The 23,074-nt window shown below is 43.1% G+C and overlaps 1 protein-coding gene across 1 annotated transcript in view; it reads left to right on the top strand.

Annotated features, from left to right (window-relative positions):
• ADAMTS12 (ADAM metallopeptidase with thrombospondin type 1 motif 12) overlaps nt 1-23,074 on the top strand; it is a 362,955-nt gene that overhangs the window by 275,509 nt on the left and 64,372 nt on the right. The window contains exons 15-16 of the mRNA XM_090037912.1: nt 14,093-14,337; nt 15,216-15,357. Coding sequence (XP_089894038.1) covers nt 14,093-14,337; nt 15,216-15,357 — 387 coding nt within the window. The remainder of the gene's footprint in view (nt 1-14,092; nt 14,338-15,215; nt 15,358-23,074) is intronic.

Genomic DNA, 23,074 nt, shown 5'->3' with positions numbered 1-23,074 from the left:
CTTTGGAAGTTGAAACACTTGCTTTGCATTTTGTGCTATATTCTTGGCTGACTCTTATGCTTGATTTTAGGCAGCTTCTTTGGTATCACTTTCACTTTGCCAACAATAAGGGAGTGGTCTGTGTTACTAGCTGCACTGTAATAAGTGTAGGTGTTCAGTACACTGGGCAGGTCTTTCCCCCTGATGATCACAAGGTCTAATTAATCCCAGTGCTTGCAAGCTCTGGAACAACTGGGCAGTCTCATGGAGTACAAGACATTTTGGAAATCTTAGTTCTCTAGACTGTCAGTGGAGTTTGCTACTGCCAGGGGAAACTTTCTTCCCATTTTTTCTCGTCAGAGCCCATGACCAGAGGGCAGCAAAAATGAGGGTTAGTTTGGCAGCAGCGAACTCACTACTGCTCTACAAAAGTATGTTTCCCAAAATGCCTTGCATTCTCTGACACCTATTGCCTGTACTGGTTACTTTCTGGAGCAGGAAAATGCTGGCAGAGTGAGGCACGGCAGCAAGCGGCCAGGCAGCAGTAAGGTAAGCTGCAGTGAGTAGCCCCAGGGTAGGGTTCTTTCCACCCCATCTGTAGCAGAGCCTGGGACTCTCTGTTACTTTATGGGAGAATGAGTCCAGGGAGAGCCCCAGGTACGGAAAGACTGGGAAGGAAAAAGCTGCAGGAGAGCTGGCCCAGGGAAGTAGGAGCTCTTAGTGCTTACTGCACAGCTAACTACTCTGCAGTAGCACAAAAGAACAATGCCTGCATGAGCAGTAGGAAGGCTATTGCAGTGCTAATTGCTCCGCAGTAGGACTGTAGTCTGAAGCCCTGCAGGGAAGACCATGCTAGCTCACCTGTAACGCTATGTTGAGACCAGTTAGTGAGCCTAATTAGAGGACACCTGTAAAATCACCTAACCAGAAAGGGGCAGCGCCTGAGAAAGGTATAAGCCAGGGCCAGAGCCAGGGCAAGAAGTTTGGCCCTGTAAGCTGAGGAGGGAAGATTGGGCAGTGAGATACCTTGTTGTTAAGAGGTGGACTGTGAGCAAGCTATGACTGAAGGCTGGCCCAGCAAGCTGCTGAGTGAGAAGCTCCTGGCCATGGACTGGAGGAAAAGGCTCTGCTGATCCCTGGAATCCCCTAAGGGTGCAAGTTAGGCACTGAAGTCTTGCTACATGCGAGATGTAACCCTTGGCAAGGGGAGGTCTGGCTACTCTGGCAGTAAGCTACTATCAGTATTTAGATTCGGCATAGGTTTATTTTATGTTACAACCAGCGTGCTTACTTCTTTGTTACAGTTTAATTTGGTGGTTTGGGGATATTAGGAGTTTGAGGAGGTCCCAGTAGTGCCTAAGAGTATGCTAGTGTCCTGAGCCCACCAGAGACTACGAACCCAGGGCCAGAAGTAAGCTGCAACCTGAAAGCAGGCCATAGCCAACAAACGGAGAAAACCAAAGTAGGCTGAGTGCCCAGAGCAGAGCAGAGGCAGGGCCAGGGGCCCAGATGGACTGAGCCAAAGTAGGCTTAGCATTTAGAGCAAGGACAGGGCCAGGGGCCCAAGAAAGACCTATACCAGAGGCAGGAGGCTCAGGATCCAAGGAGGAGAGACAGAAGCTGGGACCCTGAAGCTCAATCTCGCACAATGGATGGGAGCTAGAAGGCCCAGCAAAAGAAAAGGGGAAGAGGTCAAGAAGGCCGAGACCCTGACAAAAAAACTGTTGCACAGTAACATCTATGAGGCATGGGCATGGTATAAGGGGCAGATGGAGCCATGTACTAGCTAGATGGCACAGGCAGTCAGGAGGTCCCATTCTGCCCAAGAGAAGTGAAGCTGGGACCAGAGCAGGGTCCAGGACGTACCTGCTGGCAACTAGAATAACTGGGCTCAATCTAGGACCCTTAGGCAGCCTCTCTTCCAATAAGACATTTACATCAAAGATACGGCAGGTGAGTAGGAAGGGGAGGGCAGCCTAGGGCTGGAGCTGGGTAGAGGTTGCGTGACCACCAGGGTGTGTCACTGCTGCCCCTGGAACACAAACCTGCTACACTGTCCTACTAGTACCTCACCCCTTGGGCAGCACCCAAGTATGGGCCCCACCCCTACTACACTACTGAAGTCAAGTACTCTGAAGTTAGAAAATGCCAATATTAAGGATGTCTATGCAAACGTGATTTAGCCATATTTAGACCTCATGAGTATTCATTATCATAAAGTTTTTAATTACATGATTATACCATATTTTCCATTGGCTCATTTCATACTGTCCAAGCAGATGTCAAATGAGAATTAGAGGTGGGAATTCCAAAAGCACTATCTTTAGGTTGAATTTCTGTTTCCATTTGAAGTCAAAGGCAAAAATCCTTTTGATTCAAACAGGAGCAGAATTTAAAATTTCACCTTAGACCCAATGTAGAATTGATACAGAAATATAAATGAAGTGTTCTATCCCAGAGCTAAATATAACTTTTCAATTAACTATCAAACACACTCAAAAAGCAGATTTGACTGAAATTTGCTTGTGTTTACAAAAGACTATTGATTTGCTGAAATTTTGGTTCATATCTGTAAATGAGTGCTTCATACAACTAGAAATTCCAGAGGTAAAAAAAATATCAGATACAGAACAATAACTAGAAATATTGAAATTTCCTGTGGAATGAAAATTCCCAAATATTCAGTTTGACAAATCAAAATACTTCAGTTCAATGGTTTAAAAAAAGGTTTGTTTTTTTTTTCTTGTTTTATATTTTATTTTACCTTGTGCTGTATATTATTTTATCTGATTAGTTTAGCCATAGGCCCAGCTGTCCTGAGTACTGGGCAGCCTGACTTCTTTAATGAAATGGAAATGTTAATTTAGACTGTTTTGACTTGATCACATTAACATTTTCAGATAGAGAATTGTTCCACTGGAAAATTTCTGACCAGCTCTACTAAAAGATTTTCATCAAAGCTGGGAACAAACTTTGTTGTCTGTCTGTGTCTGTATATTTGCTATTTTGAAATGTTTTGAGGGAGTCTATGACATAAATGAAAGACTAGATGAGACTTTACTGAGGTGTAGCCCACCTCTGCTACTGGCTTTCTGAGCAAGACACTGAGCAAGTCTCTAAAGGGGTAATGTTATATCCGTGCATTATAATATTGCTACCTATTTCATATCATTCAGATAAATGAGCCCTCTTTCCTTCATTGGGATGGAATAACTGCATGAAAAAATACAGACTGGGGAATAACTGGCTAGGCTACAGTACTGTAGAGAAGGACCAGGGAGTTTACAGTGAACCACAAGCTGAATATGAGCCAAGTGTGCTCTTGTTCCAAAAAAAAGAGAAAGCCAACACCATCTGTGGTTATAGCAACAGTGTCACTTGAAAATCAAGAGGAGTGATTCTTCCACACTATTCAGCACTGAGGCCTCACCTGGAGTCCTGTGTCCAGTTTTGGGCCCCACACTTCAAGGAGAATGGGAATAGTTCAGAAAGAATTCAGCACAGGGCAACAAAAATGTTTAGGGGCCCAGGAGACTTATGAAGAAAGGATGAAAGTACTAGGGTTATTTAGCCTGGAAAATAGACTGAGGGGGATTTGATAAAATAGCCTTCAAATACCTGACAGGTGATTATAAAGAAGATAAAGACAGGCTTTTCTCTGTGGTTGTAGGGCACATGACTAGGAACAACAGCCTCAAACTGCAGCAGGGGATTTAGGATGGAGATTAGGAGAAACTTTCTGACAATGAGGGTGGGCAGACATTGGAACAGGCTACCTAGAGAAGTTGTGAAACTTCCATCCTTGGAAACTTTCAGAAGCAGGTTAGACAGGCACTTGGTTGGGATGGTTTTAGTCAGGGATGATTCTGACTTGAGCAGAAGGCTGGACTAGATAACCGTATGGGGTCCCTTCCAGCCTTACATTCCTATGACCCTATATTTTGCCTTTTTTGGCCACCTGTTCAGTGCCCAGGAAGCAAATGCTGGCAGTAGATTCTTAGGTACTGTGCGCTCCTTTACTGCCCCTGTTTTACCAAACAAAAGAAAACCTAAAGCAGAGGAATGGCTTATATTTCAGGGAAGTGCCTTTTTTGTTTGTTTGACCTATCATGTTGTGACTTGCCCTGGGGCTCATTGACACTGGATGTGTCTACACGTGTGCATTTACTACACAGTAACCAAAATTACTGCACACTATGGGTGTACGTCTACATGTGCAAGCCCATACTGCTCAGTAAATAAGGTGACTTATGCTGACTTAAGCGTAAATTTAATACCTGCATCAAATTTATGCCTGATTAATTACTGTGCAGTAACACACAGTAGACACCTTACTGCACAGTAACACTATACGTGCACTGACGTGGGACTAAGTTTAGTCTCAAATCAGTCCACACACAGCATTAACGCGCTTTAATACTGGCCTATTCCTGCAGCTACAAATATTTACTGTACAGTAAATTTAAGCCAGTCTAAATGCATGTGTAGACATGCCTACTGAGTAGCAGTGGGTCTATATGAATGGTTTTACCATAATGTTGCCAAATCAGCATTGTGTGATATAACAACTTCAGAGAGTTGGAGAGCAGAAGGGAACTAACTAGCTTTACTTAGTAGTGTTGCCAAATTGTTAAAAATCAGGTTAGTATGCTGCATACTGACTCTAATTACTAGCTCAAAAAAAGACATTTTCAGTTTAGCATTCTAGTATTAATAGTCATATTAGTTATTAAAATGACACTTTTCTAAAATGTTAATTGTGTAGGTCAAATAAATGAGCAAAAAGGGCATAGCAATAACAATTATATCTAGATGTTGGCTTGTTAAAATTTCAGACTGCTTTTTTCACCAAAGATGTGCTTGAACCATAGACACTTTGGATATGATCTAATTATCCTAAGCCCTGAAATCAGTGGTACACTATGCATGCCTCCCCAGTTGCTTACACTTATTCCACGCAGAGTGGACTCATGCATTGTATTTCTACAGCAGCATTGTTCCCCCTTCCTCACGTAGACATTCAAATAATCACCACTGAAGTGGAAGTGATGCATCCTGAGGGGGAGTGGATTTCACCTCCACAGCTGTCCTACACACACCCATATACAGCCCCAGTGCCCAGGGCTTAAACAGAGGACCTGGATTTCAGAGAGTCAGATTCTATCACCCTTGCATATGTACAGTGCATCCTTCCATTACCCTTACTGATTTCACAGGGTAAGGCACTGCTCAACATAAATGTGAAAAATACGGCCATGAATGATTTGCTTATGATTACCACGTTGGCACACTCAGGAGTGGAATCACCTGTGTGTAAGTCCCAGACATTAGCCCTCAGTACTTCCCTTCCTCTTAGTGTAAATGTGTTTGAAATTCTGATGCCTGTCAGAATGATAGGACCATAAAGAAGAAGGGCTGGAAAGGGAACTTCAGAGGTCATCTAATCCAACCCCCTGCCTGAGGCAGGATCATCACTATCCAAACCATCCTATACAAATCCATTGTCTAACCTCTTTGTAAAACTACTGTCAACTCTGACGTAACACAAGACCTAACACCTTAGCCTGCCACAGGTTAAGCAAAGAAACTACAGCAGCCAACATCATGCTTCTATAAAAAGCTGTTAAAATATACACTCGAGATATCAGGAAGAGGGCCACACCCCCTGCTACACCGAGGGCAAAAATCCCCACCACCCATCTGACCAGAGGGTAAAATTCCTTTCTGACCCCAGATATGGTGATCAGTCTAACCCTGAGCAGAGAGGCAAGACGCTTTAATCTGGAATCTCGAGCTCTAAGTCTCACCAGGAGCATTGGCACACCCCAGTCAAAATCCCTGGCCTTGGCTGCTGCCAACACCTAATGCCTCTGAAGGAAGGCTTAAATCACTCTGACACATGTAGCAGAAAGGCAGGGGGGCAACCAACAAAGCCCAGAAACTTGGTAAAAACCCATAGTAGAACGTGGGCATAGCTACACCTAGATCATCCCTGACCAGGGACTGCCCAACCTCTTCTTGGACACCTTCAGTGATGGAGAGTCCACAATTTCCATAGGCAGTCTATTCCACTGCCTCACTGTTTTAAAGTGAAGAAGTTTTCCCTGATATCCAGTTTAAATCTATTTTGCTGCAACCTCAAACCATTGGTCAGTGCCCTACTCTCTGAGCAAGAGAGAAAAGTGTCTTTTTCTTTATGGCAACCCTTCAAGTATTTGAAGGCTGTCATCATGTCTGCTCGTAGTTGTCTTTTCCTCATGGCTGAACATGCCTAGTTCCTTCAGCTTGTCCTTGCTTTCTAAGCCCTTTATCATCCTTGTCACCCACCTCATAACCAAACAAAGAACAGTGCACTTATAAATCAACAAGTCATATCAATTTCTACCCGATGCTTTTGGCTAGGGGCCAGGGGTCCAACTTCTAAGGGGCCCGGCACAACACGTCCCCTCAGCTTCGTCTCTGTGGTTTCCCCTGCCACCTATGCCACATAGGCACCCCAGGCTGTGGGTTCCCCCCGGCACCATGGGCTGTTGTGCTGCCCTGCCCCACAGCTGGGGTGGGGGCAGGAAGTAGAAGTTAGAGAAGGGATGGGAAGCTTGGAGGTCCCAATTGCTGCTCCCTATATAGGAGCCTGGAGGCTATAAATTAACCCCTCAGGGGCTTCATGCAACCTGCAGGCCAACAGTTGGATATTACTGTTTTTGGCTAATATGTAATATCTTCTAGTATAAGTAGAAAAGCTCTGAGTGAGGTTACAATACTGTATTTGTATTTTTCTGTAATTCTGTTCCATTGTTCTTAAATGTCATTAAAATGTGCAGGCACTTCCTAGTCTATAAAATCCCCACATGACCCTGCTGCCGAGAGAATGGAAAAATGTGTGGAGTGTAGAATCCTGTTTGTTTTCTAACATTCAAGATAACATAAAGCTTGTGTTCATATTGCACTTGCATTAAAATGAGATCAGAAAAACAATTTAAGTTTTCTGTGCTACTCAGCTTTGCGTTTCTCTTTGGATTGTAACTTTGAAGTTCTATGCAGCCAGTTTTATAATTAAAAAAATGTGGGGATGATAACTAAGCAGTGCATGTAACATGTGAAGATCTTTAGCTTGTCAAGTTAGTATATTTTAGTACCGAAAAAAAGATGCCTATTGCCACCCGTTGAAAAGTAAGTTTGAAGAAGGTTGTTTTTTTTAAATGGGAAAAAGCAGTGGAAAAAGCAAAGTTAATATAATTTTGATCTAACCCCTTACACCAAGGCCAGCTAAGCTTCTGAGAGAACTCTTCAGTTCTGATGCTGAGGCACTACATTTCCTATCTTGTCAACTCTACCAAAGGACTAGATGAGCATTTACTAAAACAGGCAATGAAGTGCTTTGTATTCCATTTTAATAATGACTTCCATCTTGCAAATGGACAGTAGGGCAGGGAAATCAATTTCATCTGAAAAAAAGTTCACTGTTTCCTTACATTTCAAAGAGCTCCTCATGTTAGAAATACTCTTTTTTAAATTCAGTTTCTTGAGCTGATATTTATTATATGACTATAGATTAAGCTCTACAATAGTTATATTTGAGAATCCCCTTTTATTTAAATACCTATTTTTCTAAGTGTCCTAAACTCCAAGTATTGCTTGCGTTGCTTTTAAATTGTTCTTTTAAAATGTGGAATAGGGTTAGAGGGATTTAGTGTTGCAGTGAGGAGATTATGGGATGAGACATAAGCAAAGATAGGTAGGAGGACAGGAGAAGAAGCCTCTGGAGCCCTCAGACATAGAGTGGAGTAGAGCAGGAGACTCCCATGGATAAGAGGAGTAGGGGGATAGGGGAGCAGTGGGAACTGGGATGCTGGGAACCTGTCAGCTCCAAAATCTCCATCTGTTTGTGCACCAGGATCTTCCCTTTCTCTGTTCTCTGTTCCAGGGTTTGAAGAAGCTGTGCCCCTGGGTGCATATACATGTGCACCTTACTGCAGAATAGACTACTTAGCTCCACAGTAAAGCATCACCATCTACAATTGCACTGATATTAGGGCACAGTAAATTAATTAACTCCATTGTATGATAGTACTGTTGGGGGCAGCGCTATCTTATGGCAGAGTCATTAATTGCAATCAAATGCATGAGTAGACAGTGACCACTGGGCACTGATCGCACCCAATCAGCCCATCAAGCTGAGGACCACCCTCCACTCCTATGAGGAGAGGCTGAGGGACCTGAATCTCTTCAGTCTCCTCAAGAGGAGACTCAGGTGGGATCTTGTCGCTGCCTACAACCTTATCAGGGGCCACCAGCAGGGACTCGGGGAAAGTCTGTTCACCAGGGCCCCCCTTGGAGTCACCAGGAACAATGGCCACAAGCTGAAGGAGGATAGGTTTAGGTTGGATATTAGGAAGAACTACTTCACTGTAAGGAATAGGCTTCCCAGAGAGGTGGTGCTCTCACCTTCCCTGGAGATCTTCAAGAGGAGACTGGATAGGCACCTGGCTGGGGTCTTATGACCCCTGCCACCCCCAGTGCTCCTTCCTGCCCATGGCGGGGGGTCGGACTAGATGATCTGTCTAGGTCCCTTCCCACTCATTGATTCTATGATTCTATGATTTGTATTGGAGAGAAAGAGAAATGCCATTTAAGTACTGCAGATAATTCAGAAGGCTCTCAACCTATTTTCAAAAAGAAATATATTACATATGCAAATATATGTTAGGAAGGGAGGAAGGCTTAGTGGTAGTAAAAGGGGTATAGGGGGCAGGGATTGTTGCTCTGAAAAGCAATTGGTAGAATTATGGGGAGATGGATGAATAGATATGGATAATAGGGAAGATGCAAATGTTTATGAGCTCAGGGATGGGAAAGTGGGGCTTGGGTAGACAGCATAGAAAGGGTCAGAAAAGTTGGGACGATGAAATGGGATGGGTGGAGGGTTGATGGAGTTTGGAGCAGGGGAAGTGGCCAGCCCTTAATTTTCTATGTGTGTGCTGGGATCTGGGGAGCCTTACTCTTTCTTCTAAGTGACATCCTGAGTCCCTCTCCCTGGTCTTTGCATGTGAGCTGGGGCCTGGGGTTCCTGAAGACAATGCATTTACATCTCTGAAAATCAGGAAACAAAGCATTATGCAATGTAAAGTTAAGCAGTGCAAATGTAAGCCACGAAGAATATGTTTCGATACATACATGTCATTCCTACATGATGGTAAGGGGCCTGGCTGGAGTTGTGGGAAGGAGACCATCTCGTTTCTTGGTTTTCAGAGATTTGAGTGTACTTAACATGCTGGAAGAGCACAAAACACCACAGGACAACCTGAGCCATGTATCAATGAAGAATTTTTGTCAGTGAATTGCACTAATCTCCTTCATATTTTCATTCCTGTATATACTTTTCATCTCTCTTGCCCGCCCCACAACAGATAGCACATTAACAGATAAAAAGCTTGTGTCAGTTAATAAAGTTTAGTCATGAGGTAACAGCTATTAAAATTGTTGGGCTTAAGTTCTAACCCAGATGTCACACCTGAACACCTCCAAGGGGGTTCATATGTAAAAATGGAGGAGCTAGATTTTGCAATAGTACCTTTAGCTAGAGGCGGCTGGACAGATCAAACTACGTTGAGAGCCACTGGAAAGTTATACTTTCCAGCAGAGAGCTGCCGCTTGGATAGAATGTAAGCCATCAGCCCATAGGCGACTGGTAAGGAGGGCAGCCTGCCTACCACCACCACCTGCTGCCTCTGTCCACACTATAGGTGTGCACCCCTAATCTAGAGCCAAGCCATATCCACAGCTTCACATTATACACTCTTCTCCAGATATTTCTTTTATGCTTTACTTAGACCTCATCCTTTATTCCTGGAAATGCCACTCAAACCAAATGCTGCCATTAATTTAAATATTCATTGTATCACAGTAATGGCTAGAGGTCCCACAGCTGTAGATTAATGAGACAAAGACGGGCATGGTCTCAAAGAACTCACATTTCATAAAAGACCAACAGGTGTTGAATACAAACCAACTTGTGGATGGACATAGTAACAATGATTTGACAGGTGTCCAGTATAATGAGCAGAAGGTGTATTATAATACCACCAACACAGATATTTTATGATTTGACAGATCCAATGTGTGAGATAGATAGCTCTGACATTTTGACTCCAGTGTTGTCTCAGATCTCTGGATCCTTGTCAGACTGAGCTATATAACCTAGAAGGCTACATAAAAACAGTTCATGACATTTTCACACAGGAGGTTATAACTTATTATGCCAGGTGAATAACTGAAAAAACATACCACTGATTAGCTTGGCTTTTAAAAGCTGCATAATGTTCGTTGGGAAGTGGTCCAGTGGTCTAGAAATTAGGAGATAATTCAGTTGGTCAGAGGAAGGGGAAGGTAATACATTATATGGAATGTAAAAAACTATTACCAACCTGTCATGGTTTATAAGCTACAGCAGGTGCTTTGTGCCAAGCTAATCATATTTGTCAAGTTATTATTTGTCAAATAATTTTTTGCATACCAGCAAGTAGAATTTTACTTTAGCTTTTGTTGTTCTCACACATTTTGAATGATAATTTTAAGAAAGATTATTCCAAAGAAGCTTACATTGAAAATTTTTGTATAATATTGTCATTACAACCAATAAACCTTGCTAAAAGAACATTAAAGTGCCAAATTCAAGCACACAAGTTAGGAAGTGCCAAAATTGGCTCCCTTGTTTACGTTCAGTTTGATACTGTTTTTATATACATGAACACAAGTTCTCCACCTTATTAAATTCAGAGGAAGTCTGGGAAAAGTATAATAGAAAGTATTTGAAAGTTTAACTTATGAATGGTGCTGCCACTTGCACCTGCGATACGCTACTACCTTTAGACTGAGGCTCTCTTAGTTCTTTTCAACATGCTAGATCCATCCATGGAGACCATTTTCAGCAGCAGCTAGGGTTTGGGCTCTAGTTAAGCAGGAAGTGTAAACCAACTGAACATTAGGCTCTGTCCCTGCTCTATGCAGCCATAACTCTGGGAAAATCTTTTTTTCTTTATCTGCCTTTCAAAAACAAAGTGTGTGTGATATTCTGGGACGTATTGAATGCAAAAGTAATCTTATTAGTTTTGATAGGACTATTCATGTAAGGCAAGCAGGATGTACTCGTTATCCATAATAAGTATGCCTTAATATCTACCAGGCTAAGTACAGACAGTCAAAAAGCCCAAGACTGAATTCAGTCTTTTCACATTAGTCTAAGCTGCATGGATTGAATGAATAAACAAGTGAACAGACATTTACTTTTGATTCCAGAATTGCAACCACATGCCTGCAGTGGCTTGGGGGGTTGGGGGGAGAGCTAGAGCATGCCTCCCTGCTTGGCTGGAGCGGATAGCTTGGGCCAAAGCTACCCTGTACACCCTGGGGGGGGCAGGTGCAGGAGAGGTGCAAAGCATCCTGGGATGCTAGAGGACTGTAAGTTAGCTTGAATGTGGAGGGGATCTAGGACAGAAGTTCAATAAACCAATTTAACCCCCAAGACTCAGGCCTCGGGCCCGCACTGTTCAACATCTTCATCAGCGACTTGGACAAGGGGGTGAAAAGCACCTTGTTCAAATTCACAGATGACACTAAGATGTGGGGAGAAGTGGGCACGCTAGAAGGGAGGGACAGGCTGCAATTGGATCTGGACAGGTTACAGGGGTGGGCGGATGAAAATAAGATTGGATTCAGTACTGACAAGTGCAGGGTACTGCACCTAGGGAGGAAGACCCAGCAGCATACCTACAGGCTGGGGAACTCCCTTCTCATCAGTGCAGAGGCAGAAAAGGATCTTGGAGTCATTACTGATTCCAAGATGAACATGGGCCGGCAGTGTGGGGAGGCAGTCAGGAATGCCAACCACACCTTGTCATCCACAGATGCATCACGAGCGGGTCCAAGGAGGTGATCCTCCCCCTCTATATGACATTGGTCAGGCCACAGCTGGAGTACTGCATCCAGTTCTGGGCGCCGCACTTCAGGAGGGATGTGGACAGCATTGAGAGGGTCCAGAGGAGGGAGGGCCACTCGAATGATCAGGGGGCAGCGGGGCAGGCCCTACGAGGACAGGCTATGGGACCTGAACCTGTTCAGCCTCTGCAAGAGAAGGCTGAGGGGGGATCTAGTGGCCTGTTACAAACTAGTCAGAGGGGACCAGCAGGCACTGGGGAAGTCCCTGTTCCCCCGAGCACCCCCAGGAGTGACCAGGAAAAGCGGTCACAAGCTGGCAGAGGGTAGATTCAGACTAGACATCAGGAGGCACTATTTCACTGTCAGGGCGGCTAGGATCTGGAACCAACTTCCAAGAGAAGTGGTGCTGGCTCCTACCCTGGGAGTCTTTAAAAGGAGGCTGGATGAACACCTTGCCGGGGTCATTTGACCCCAGTACTCTTTCCTGCCACAGCAGGGGGTTGGACTTGATGATCTGCTCAGGCCTCTTCCAACCCTACCAACTATGAAACTATGAAATCTAAATCAGTTAAGTCTGATACTATATCCATCCAGGTTTATCTTAAACTGGTTTCAACCAATTTGAAAGCAGTTTATGTTCACTGAACTTCTTTTGTGTTATAGATCTGAACCAATTTCTGATCACTGTACCAGTTTATATGTAATTTCTGTTCCTAGACCCAAAGGTCTTCTGCCATGGCACACATCAACTCGGTGACCCGCAGTCTTTAATGTGCATATGACCCTCACAATAATGCTTTCGTTTAGCAAATGGAGATAATGAACCTTTCCTGTGCTGTCAGACATCACTTAGGGCACAGACCATTCCTGCCATTCCTGTCTATACTGGACTTCTAGATAAAGTCTAATAAGTCTTTACTCTCTGGGTGTGTCTACATGTGCAGTTAAGCACAACTAATTTTAATGAGCATTAAGCAATTTTTGGCAGGTGTCTATACATTTAGGGACTTGGCACTAAAGTTAGTCCCAAGTCACTATAGCCCTGCCATGTGCCCCTGTGGCCACCAGGGAGAGCTCCAGCCTCTAGCCACATGGCTGCCAGCACTTCTGCTTTTGATTAAGTCATACTGCTTTTTGCTTGCTGTCTTTCCAGGCCTGTGAATCTTGTAGTTCTGTCTGCAGAGTGGGCCAGGCTTGAGAGTAAGAATAGACAATGCCCTCACCCCCACCCAGACTGTTCCATAGCTGGGGGTGAGGGCACTGTTGTGGGTAGTAGGAAATGCAGGCTTTAATCCTCTCTGGCTGAGGATGGTCTTCAGCCTGGCTCTCCTAACTTCTAGGGTTAGTGCCTTAATACCTAAGCTGTTATATAGAAGGTGAGCTCCCTTCTGCTAATGGTGTTGAGTGAAAATTGGTCATGGCTGCTGCCCTGTATACTTAACTCAGTGCTGTCACTGTGTGGGCTAGGCATGCTCTGACATACTGCTGACCATCTCCAGTGCATATTTTAGGTCCTGTCTCACTTCCTTTTGGATCACAGGGGAGCTTAGACAGGAGTTAGACACAGAGCCGCTTAAATTGGCATGCTTCTGCATGTATGTGGAAGCTTAAGTTTAGGTGATCTAGGGCTCTTTGCCTGATGTCGCAAACCTCAGCCCATATATGCAGGGCCATCCTTCTAGTCATTAACTGGTGACAGCTAATAATCTCTTCAAATTTCAAAAATCTTTTTCCACAGGAAGCACTATAACTTAATATGACTTTCCTCGATTTTCTCCACACCCCTGTAGCAATGCAAGGCACAGCAACTCTTTTTAGATGACACAGAGCATATGATAGAGATCACCACATGTTACTTTATCAGTAGAGTTCCTTTTGATTTCCTGTGATACAGCTCAAAAAGATTAATCTCACTATGTCTCCTAATGCCCTAGTAGCCTAGATAATATGCATGTTCCTGTTCTTTCACTGGTACCTGAACCCCAGGAAAACCCTTACACTGAAAGGCACTGTTAGCTATAGTTAAAAGGAGACACTAGCATGGAAAATGTATGGATAGCCTGCTCATCTAAACATATTTGCAAGCAAGGCTGTTATTCTACATTATCTCCAGGTAGGTACCATGCTATCATTTTGTATTGTAACAATGATAATCTAATGAACCTGTTTTGTCTTTTAGGTTATGTTGATATTGGGTTGATTCCAAAAGGTGCAAGGGACATCAGGGTCATAGAAGTGGCAGAAACAGAAAATTTCCTTGCAGTGCGGAGTGAGGACCCAGAAAAGTATTACCTAAATGGGGGTTTTATTATCCAGTGGAGCGGAGAATACAAAGTAGCAGGAACGGTATTTTTATATGCGAGAAAAGGAGATCTAGAAAATCTGACTGCATCCGGACCCACCAATGAATCCGTGTGGATACAGGTACAGTAAGGGCCAGCAGCAAAAGCTGCTGATCCTGCCTGACAGCAGGATGTTCTGGAGCTTTAAAAAAGAAGCGGAGAAAATAAGTTTGTAACTCATCCCTTCAATACTTAAGCACAAATCCCTATGTTACATTGGCATGGCTTTGAACATAGTCATGCAGCCAAAGGCCCTGATCCAATTAGTTTTCATAAGCACTTGGGAGTAACCCTCTTGGTTGTGTTTAGAGCTGGTTTTGTTTATATGTCTTACTGAATTTAGAACATAAATTGTGGAGGGGGGAAAGACTTATTATGTTATTTAATGTCCAAAGCCTAACATTGGCTTCATTCGATATATTTTCTGTTGATTGAGCCAAGTTAATTTAAGTGTGGGTATGAGAGAGAAGAAAGGGCCCACTAGTATGGACTTATTCAGGTGAGTTTGATAAGTATGTTTAGTGTTCCAATGCAGATGGAAAGTTGTAGATTTTTGTCAACTTCTTAATTACATTGTTTATGACATTGTTTTGCTATCTTTATCACCTAGATTGCCTTCTCCCATTCCCCTTCCCTATAGCCTATGAAATAGCTGATAATAAAAACTATATTTTCACTTAGGTCATTGTGTCTAATCTTTTGTTTTAGTTGATTTAGTCAAAATATATCAGCCTAAGTCTTCATAACTGTTCTTGCAAAGTGTGTACACATTTAAGGATGGGGTTTGCCCACAAGTGAGGATTTGTGCATTCCCATTTTTCAAAGCCTCATACCTCAAGAGTCAGCCACGGGTTGCTGGGCTGGGTGCTCTAAATGTGCATGGATGTTTTTGTATACGTGCTTTTGAAGATTTGGAATAATGTGTTTTAATAATTTGACTTCACTTCTCTTGGTTTTCAGCTACTCTTTCAGGAGAATAACCCTGGCATAAAGTATGAATACACTATACGTAAAGAAGGAAGCCATGAGAATGACATAGGTGAGCCAGAATTTTTTTGGCAATATGGAGACTGGACTGATTGCAGCGTAACCTGTGGAAGAGGTAAACAAAAATAAACAGCTCTCTTCCCTTTTTCTCACCTTTTTTTTCCCCACTGTCAACTGATTTGATTTCCATTTTTCTAGTTCTAAGGATCTAGGTTCTTTAGCCTGTGTAAAGTAGAAAGTCAGATTAAATGGACCAAAGAAGTCCATTGTGAAGTTTAAAACCTTGTAATCTATCAAAATTACTTTGGGCAAATTGACAAGTGGGTTTTGTTTTGGTTTGGTTTTTCTAATATAAAAAAAACCTTCCTACAACATCACTTTTTTTCTACAAACTAAGGTGACCCTCTCATGGGTTTTCTGAGAGGGTCATGTACTGAAGCAGTCACTGGCACTCACAGTCACTGTAGATATCACCTTTATGAGTTAACAAAGTTCCATACGCTTTTTTATTATCAGCCTTTCTGAGTACATGATGTAAAGTTTTTGCCTTCAGTGGCTGCATCTACATGAGATCCTAACTGTGCAGTTGTTACCGCACAGTCATTTAGTACTTACATACCCAAATGCTAAATGCGCAGTAACTGGTGTTACTGCACAGTAGCATCCCTACACGACTCCCTAGTGATGCTGACTGCTCAGTAACTCCTTATTACTGTACAGTAGCATCACATCACAGTTCATACCACATGATGCAACTGTGAAGTAGTAACAAGCTACTGTGCAGTATGTATCTCATGTAGATGTGGCCAGTTACTAGTAATAAGTGATATTTTAGTGAATTTCTCTAAAATAGCTAATCTGAATCAGTATAAAGAGCTTAAATACATCAGTATAGCTAGCGATGGGCAAGTGGGGCACCAGTCCTGAGAACCAATTTAAAGGAGATGTCAGAATGCCAGCTCTTGGGGAATAGAAGCAGCAGGGACAATTAGGGCTGAGCAGACAGGGCTGTGGCAGCAACAGTTGTGGCAGGCAAGACTTGCCTCCTCCACCCCCCATGCAGGGTTTGCCCAAACTGCAAACTTGCTTGTTAGACCACTGCTTACATAGTTTTAAGTTGCTTTACAGTATGGTAGTTTTAAAGGCTCCAAAGTTGTCTTGCACTTCTGTAGAAAATAATAAATCATACCCAAAAGATGGTTACTTGGAAATTAGCCCAAGAAACATAAGGTGGAATCCAACAGCAGGTCTAGAAGACAGGTTTGATGATAAAAGTAAAATATAAACAGGATAAACATCTCACTGTAGAAGGCAGGGTAGATTTGCACCTTGTAAACTAAATTAGAGATGCATATAGCTTAAGACAGTACGAAATTATGAAGGACCTGGGGGGTTCTTTGCAAAACAGCTTTAAGGCTTTTCTTTATTGCTGCTGAAATTTTTTTTGGGGGGGTGGCAAAAATATTGTAGGAGAAGGGCCATCAACATGCAGACTTGTAGCTTTCTATCAGCAATCGTACTGGCCTCTAAAGTCTCTGTATTTGAAGTTATTGATTGAGCAGTAGAAAAGATCAAGGAAGTGACAGAAGGCTTGTTGTTTCAGTCATTTCAACTAAGCTATATAAAACAATGGAACAATTTTGCACTGTCCAGGAGTTGCTTAAAGTGATATTTCTGTTTCTAACTGTTACAGTCTTACCAGTGCCACATGGTAATTACTGGTTTCTTTAATTACCTGCTGTAAGATTTTTGTCATTAAGAAACAAAAACTCTCTCGTAACAGTATAGTCTGAGGTGCGCTCCAGCATATTAAGTATTAAGGCAGTAATGACAGTATTGGGCACAGTGTTTAAACTTTCCCAGTGAGAAAAGCAATTATCTTTTTCAGCACTTGGAAGAACTGGCTTCCTGCTGTCTTTTATTTGAGAAGATGAATGAATGCCTGATAATATTCTAAGGAAAGTATCTGCTCAGGGTCAGGCCAATGGCCACATTTGGGATCAGGAAGGAATTTTACTCCATGGGCATACTGATATAGACTCTGTGAGCAAGGCAAAATGTAGTTTGCTTCAGCATTTGAAACAACTAAGGTGCATTGAGTGCCCTTTTTCATACTATATCATTATCGATAGCTAGCTATATGTGTTTTAAAATCTATATTGCCCCAATATCTAACTGTTAGTAATGATCAACTTAATGAGCAGTCTAAAACTAAAATGAGATACAAATTTTATCAAGCTGCTCTCTGACATTAGCAGCACTTTCCCATAAACATTCCCTGCTAAAATAACAACAATCCTGGAAAACCCTTCTGGCTGGAGTGTACCTGTGTCCTTTGGCACTGCTTTTGGACTGCCACCTGGATTAATTAAATTCAAGCCAAAAGCTACTGCTTGTTTTGTCAGTTTCTAGGAAATAAATGGCATAGCCACTGATTAGTTACCTTTTTCTCCAATCTCAAATAGATTTTTCTAGAGTTCATGTCTAGTTCTCTACAAAGGTGGAAATGGAAACATACTTAAGCAGGATAGTGATCTGACTTTCCATGGCTCTGCAAGGTGCAATCAAATGTCACAGAAGCAGAGGTGAGAAACCTTTGCAGGTCCCACCATCCTCCCATAAGCAGAAAACTAAGATAGAGAGAGAAAATGGGTGTAGCTGTGGCTGTTTTCCTTTGAGTTCAGCTGGTCTACACCAGTAGAAGATTATTCAGCATGTTCAGCAGCAGGAGAATGAAGCTGAACCCCCCAACTGGCTCAGTTACAAAGGCAGACTAAAGCAGGGGAGATCAGTTAATGGAAGGGGGTACAGAAGGGGGAGTTCTGGCTCTCTAATTCAAGGGTGCCTTGTGTGGAGTTTTTTGCTCTCCTTGGTTGCAGAGCAAAACAGAGGCTGTGCTTGGTTTTTTCCATGCTTCTAGGCATTGCTGGTTGCCAGGAAGGGATTTTTACCCTCCTGTTGTACAGGTTTTGGGAGGCTTTTGGTCTTCCTCAGGGGCATTGGGTGTTGGCTGCAGCCAGCTGGGGATTTTTACCAGGTGTGACAATGCTCTTGCTGGGACTGAAACCTGGAGGTTCCTGGTTTGAAGGTCCTGCCCCTCTGCTCAGGGTCAGGCCAATGGCCACATTTGGGATCAGGAAGGAATTTTACTCCATGGGCATACTGATATAGACTCTGTGGGGGGGGGGGGGGGGAGGGGGGGGTCTTACTCTAGGGTGAAGGTAGGGCTATCTTCCTTGGATCTCTCATGTGGATTTTTTCACAGTCAGGTGGGTGGAAAACTGGCTTATGGGATGCACCCAGAGAGTGGCGGTGGATGGGTCGGTTTCTACTTGGAGAGGTGTAGGGAGTGGTGTCTCCCAAGGCTCTGTCCATGAACGAGTACTGTTGAAGATCTTCATCAGTGATTTGGATGAGGGTGTCAAAAGCACTCTGTCCAAATTCATGGACAACACCAAACTATGGGGTACAGTAAACACAGTAGAAGGTAGGGAGCGCATTCAGGTGGATTTGGACAGACTGGGGAAGTGGGTGGATCAGAATAGGATGCAATTCAACAAGGATAAATGCAAGGTGCTGCACCTGGGGAGAAAGACTCTCCAACACACCGATAGACCGGGGCGGGATGGATACCGTTGTGAGCACCGCAACAGTGGAACGAGATCTCGGAGTCCTGGTGACACAAAAATAAACATGAGTCACCAGCGTGATGAGGTAATAAATAAGGCTAACAGCACTCTGTCTTGCATTAGTAGGTGCATCATAGGCAGGTCTAGGGAGCTATGCCATTTCTTCCCCTCTATGCAGCACTGGTGAGGCCACAACTGGAGTACTGCGTCCAGTTTTGGGCACCACACTTCAAGAAGGATGTGGATAACCTGGAAAGGGTTCAGAGGAGGGCTGCTCATATGATTGAGGGCTTGCAGGGAAGACCCTGTTGAGGGACCCCCAGATTGAGGGACCTGAATCTCTTCAGCCTCCACAAGAAAAGGCTGAGAGGTGATCTTGTGGCTGCCTACAAACTCATCGGGGGGGGAGGCAGCAGGGAATAGAGGATACTCTGTTTACCAGGGTGCCCCTTGGGGTTACTAGAAACAGTGGCCGTAAAGTGAAGGAGAGTAGATTTAGATAGGACATCAGGAAGAAAATCTTTACAGTGAGGGTTACCAAATATGGAATGGGCTTCCAGGAGAGGTGGTGCTTTTCCCTGCCTTGGAGGTGTTCGAAGGAGATTAGACAAGCACCTGCCTGGGGTTACTTGACTCCAGCACTCTTTCCTGGCCAGACTCGATGATAAAATAGGTCCCTTCCAACCCTAGAAATCTATGAAATCTATGAACCCTTGCACTGGCAGGGCACTGATAGCATTTGTTCCCCTTTGCCTGCGGCAGTTTAAGTTGCTTTTGGGGCAAAGTGCATTGTAATTGTGTGACAGAGTTGACTATGTTGTCTTAGGACTAGGTTAGACAAGCACTTGTATGCAGTGGTGTGGAAAGGGATGATCATTCCTCCAGCAGATGGTTGGACTAGATGACCCATCCAGCCCTATTTTTCTATGATTCTGTCCTCTCCCTATCCCATATATGTGAACCAACTTTGTTTGGCCTCCCAGATGGGATGAGTTTATAGCTGGTTCTCTTTTACTGAAGCTATTAGTTGCCTGGTAATTGATGCAAAACCCATTTGAAATGAGGGGAATGTCTCCTTTTGATTTTGCTGGGCCTTGGATCAGATCTTGATTAATAATCATCATTATCAGAATCAGGCACAAGCATGGGCACAGCAAGAGACAAAGGGAGTTCTGCTTCCCACAGCTTGGGCAGAGGAAAGCTGTGGCAGCACAGTTAGTTATGTGGGTTGGGAATGGCTAAACCAGCCCTGTGCTGTTGCCTTTCAGCAATTGAACTGCAATACAGAAAAAGAAGCTGAACATTTCCTGAGTTTTGCTGGTCATTCCTCCTCATTATTGATTTAGCTAGTTTATATGAGTCTGCAACAACATAACCTGAGAGATAAAAGCTGTCACCCAAAAGTCACTATTTTCCTCTGGCAGTCAGGCTTGATGCCATTTGAGAAATCTTTGTGCAGAGTTTATTCCCTGAGAATGAGTGGGAGTAAGGAGTGTGTTTAGAATGAAAATGTGTTTAGACCTCTGAGTTCCAGAAGCTGCCACTGTTTCTTTTTTCCTTCTCTCTTTCAGATGTCTGCATTCAAATCTGTTAAAATATCTAATGCAAGAAGTTTTGCAGCTAGTAAATAATGCCAGACTTATAAAAAATAAAATAAAAAACCGTTCTGACAAACAAAGCCTGCAAAGTCACAGTAGCAAGAGAAATAACAAGTAAGGTTACTTACTGTAACACTGTCGCATCCTCACTGCCAGGTGGGGCAGTTAAAACTGTGAAACAAAAGAGTTCTGCTTACCAGTCATGGTATGCAACAAACCATCTATCCTTCAAACAGCAATACTCATACACTTGTATTCAACACATCAATCCTCTGGTCAGCCCAGACTGCAGTCCATCCAACACCTATTGCCAAGAGGCACCTATTACCAAGAGGCCATACAAATCCCTGAAGAATACATTATTCTTCCTATAACAAAGCATAAAATCCTTTACTGAGCTTTTTCTTGGCTGCCTATCTCGTTCCTTCTTTAAATAATAGTTGACCTTTCTAAATGCTGTAATCCTGTTTCTCAAAATTGCCACTAAAGAAGGAGATGTAACAAAAAATGCACTTCAGCCCCTTAGTTAAAAGGGACTATTAAGAAGCATGCAGAAATGTACTTCTCCATAGATAATAACAAGCAAGTGGCAAATTTTCAAAGCTTTACAAAGGGATTAAACTGCAAGTTTCTTGTTGGGGTTAATTGGTATGTGCTTGCCTAATCCCTTTTCAGTACTACGAATGTACTTCTAGGTGTCCTTGTTTAGCCCAGAACAAAGCTGAGTCCAAAAGTTATGACTTTGGTTTATAAAATCATTGTGCTTTCTTTATGGATTTAGATACTAATTTTCCTGTTCATTGATGCCTGCCTAATTATGCATGTAATATATGTATGCAATTAGTATGATTATTTGTTTATTGAAATAGCCAGGTGGAACTTCTTCAAAATGCCAGATTTGTATGTACAATCATGACACACATATATTCAGATTAGATATGCAATCACATGCAGTTTTGCATATATATTGTACACAGCTGCCCTGAAATTCAGGCTCTACAAATCTGTCCATATTTTCAGTTTTAGCATTGATGGTACTTTCAGAGGAAGTGTTCAGGATACTGAGGAACAGATGTACATCCATCTCACATCTAAATCTGCATTTCCTGTTGCATTACTCTTGTTACTCTTGTTAGCAAATGAGGCAAAGAAATCAAGAAGGAATGGGCACAAAGGCTGACTTACATTCATCCATAAAATGTAGTACTTCCAGGTCAGGTTTGAATTGAAATAGGCAGAGTGGGGGAAACTTTTTGAACATATCTGTAAATCCAAATCATTGTCTGATCTCATCATATTCACGCAGTGTTTGCTTTTTCATGAACAGGTGCAACAAACAGGTTTTGTTCACACACACATTGGTGCATTTAGGGACCAATATGCGACTCCTAAATGAAAAAACAAATTTGCACGGTTGTCTCAGCTGCCTCTGTGTATCTTTTTTGTACTCAGGAATAAAGGTGTTAAGGCAGAGAGAGCCTAAAAAACAGCAAACTAGTGTTTTATTCCAAAAATTTAGTAAGCACTCAGTGGGGCCCAAAGGGGTGGGTGTAGGATGGAGGGTGCTTTAGCAACAGTGGAAAGTGTCTCCAGACAAAGGACTGTTCTGTTGCTAAAGCAGCCTCAGAATATATAGAGAAGTCTCTACAGTGGTGATCAGACCCTTATGACAACTGCCCAATGGATTCACCCTTTTCCAAAGTACAGCACCATATGCTTATTCGGCTATCTTGGTGTCTACCTGTGTGATCTCAAAACACTGCTAACATAGAGTAGCCATGAGAGTTAGCTGAGTTAATCTGAAGTTATGCAGAGTTGTACCTTATTCAGTTAGCTGGTTAAAGTCGCCATGGTTGTTAGCACTGATCAAGTGAGAATAGCTGAGGGAAACAACACCTCTGCTAACCATGGACAAATTTTAGAGGTCCCATTTAACTATTCATTTAAGTAATATGTGCAACTGTAAGCCTGTGACTTCATTTGGACTCCTGCGCTTTCAAGTTGCATGTGTACCTAAGTGGTCAATAGGCCAGGTTCTGCAGGAGGGGATTTTGACTGACTTCCTCTGTAATATATAATAAAGCTACCAAATATGAACATTTTGTTTAAAAAAGCAACTATATCGCATTCATAGATTCATAGACACTAGGTTTGGAAGGGACCTTGGAAAATCATTGAGTCCAGCCCCCTGCCCCAGAGGCAGGAAGTCAGCAGGGATCATAGGATCCCAGCAAGGTAAGCATCCAAATGTCTCTTGAAGGCGTTCAAAGTAGGTGCTTGAACCACCTCCGGAGGCAGTCTATTCCAAACCTTGGGGGCTCAGACAGTAAAGAAGTTCTTCCTTATGTCCAGCCTGAAACAGTCATGGAGGAGTTTGTGACCGTTCGACCTTGTCATCCTTTGGAGCGCTCTGATTAGCGTTCTCCCAGATCCTGGTGAGCAACCCAATAAACTTGTAGGTGGCCACCAGATCACCCCTGAGCCTGCGCTTTTCCAAGCTGAAGAGTGCCATGGCTCTCAGCCTGTTGTTGTAAGGTCTGTTTTCCTGACCTCTGATCATGCGCATGGCTCTCCTCTGCACTCCCTCGAGCTTCTCCACATCCTT

Source organism: Crocodylus siamensis, chromosome 3, assembly GCF_052110815.1.
Source record: "Crocodylus siamensis isolate JL-2025a chromosome 3, ASM5211081v1, whole genome shotgun sequence".
In the NCBI taxonomy this organism is placed as follows: Eukaryota; Metazoa; Chordata; order Crocodylia; family Crocodylidae; genus Crocodylus; species Crocodylus siamensis.
Note: the sequence above shows the minus strand (reverse complement) of the source record. Positions and strands in the feature narration are given on the sequence as shown.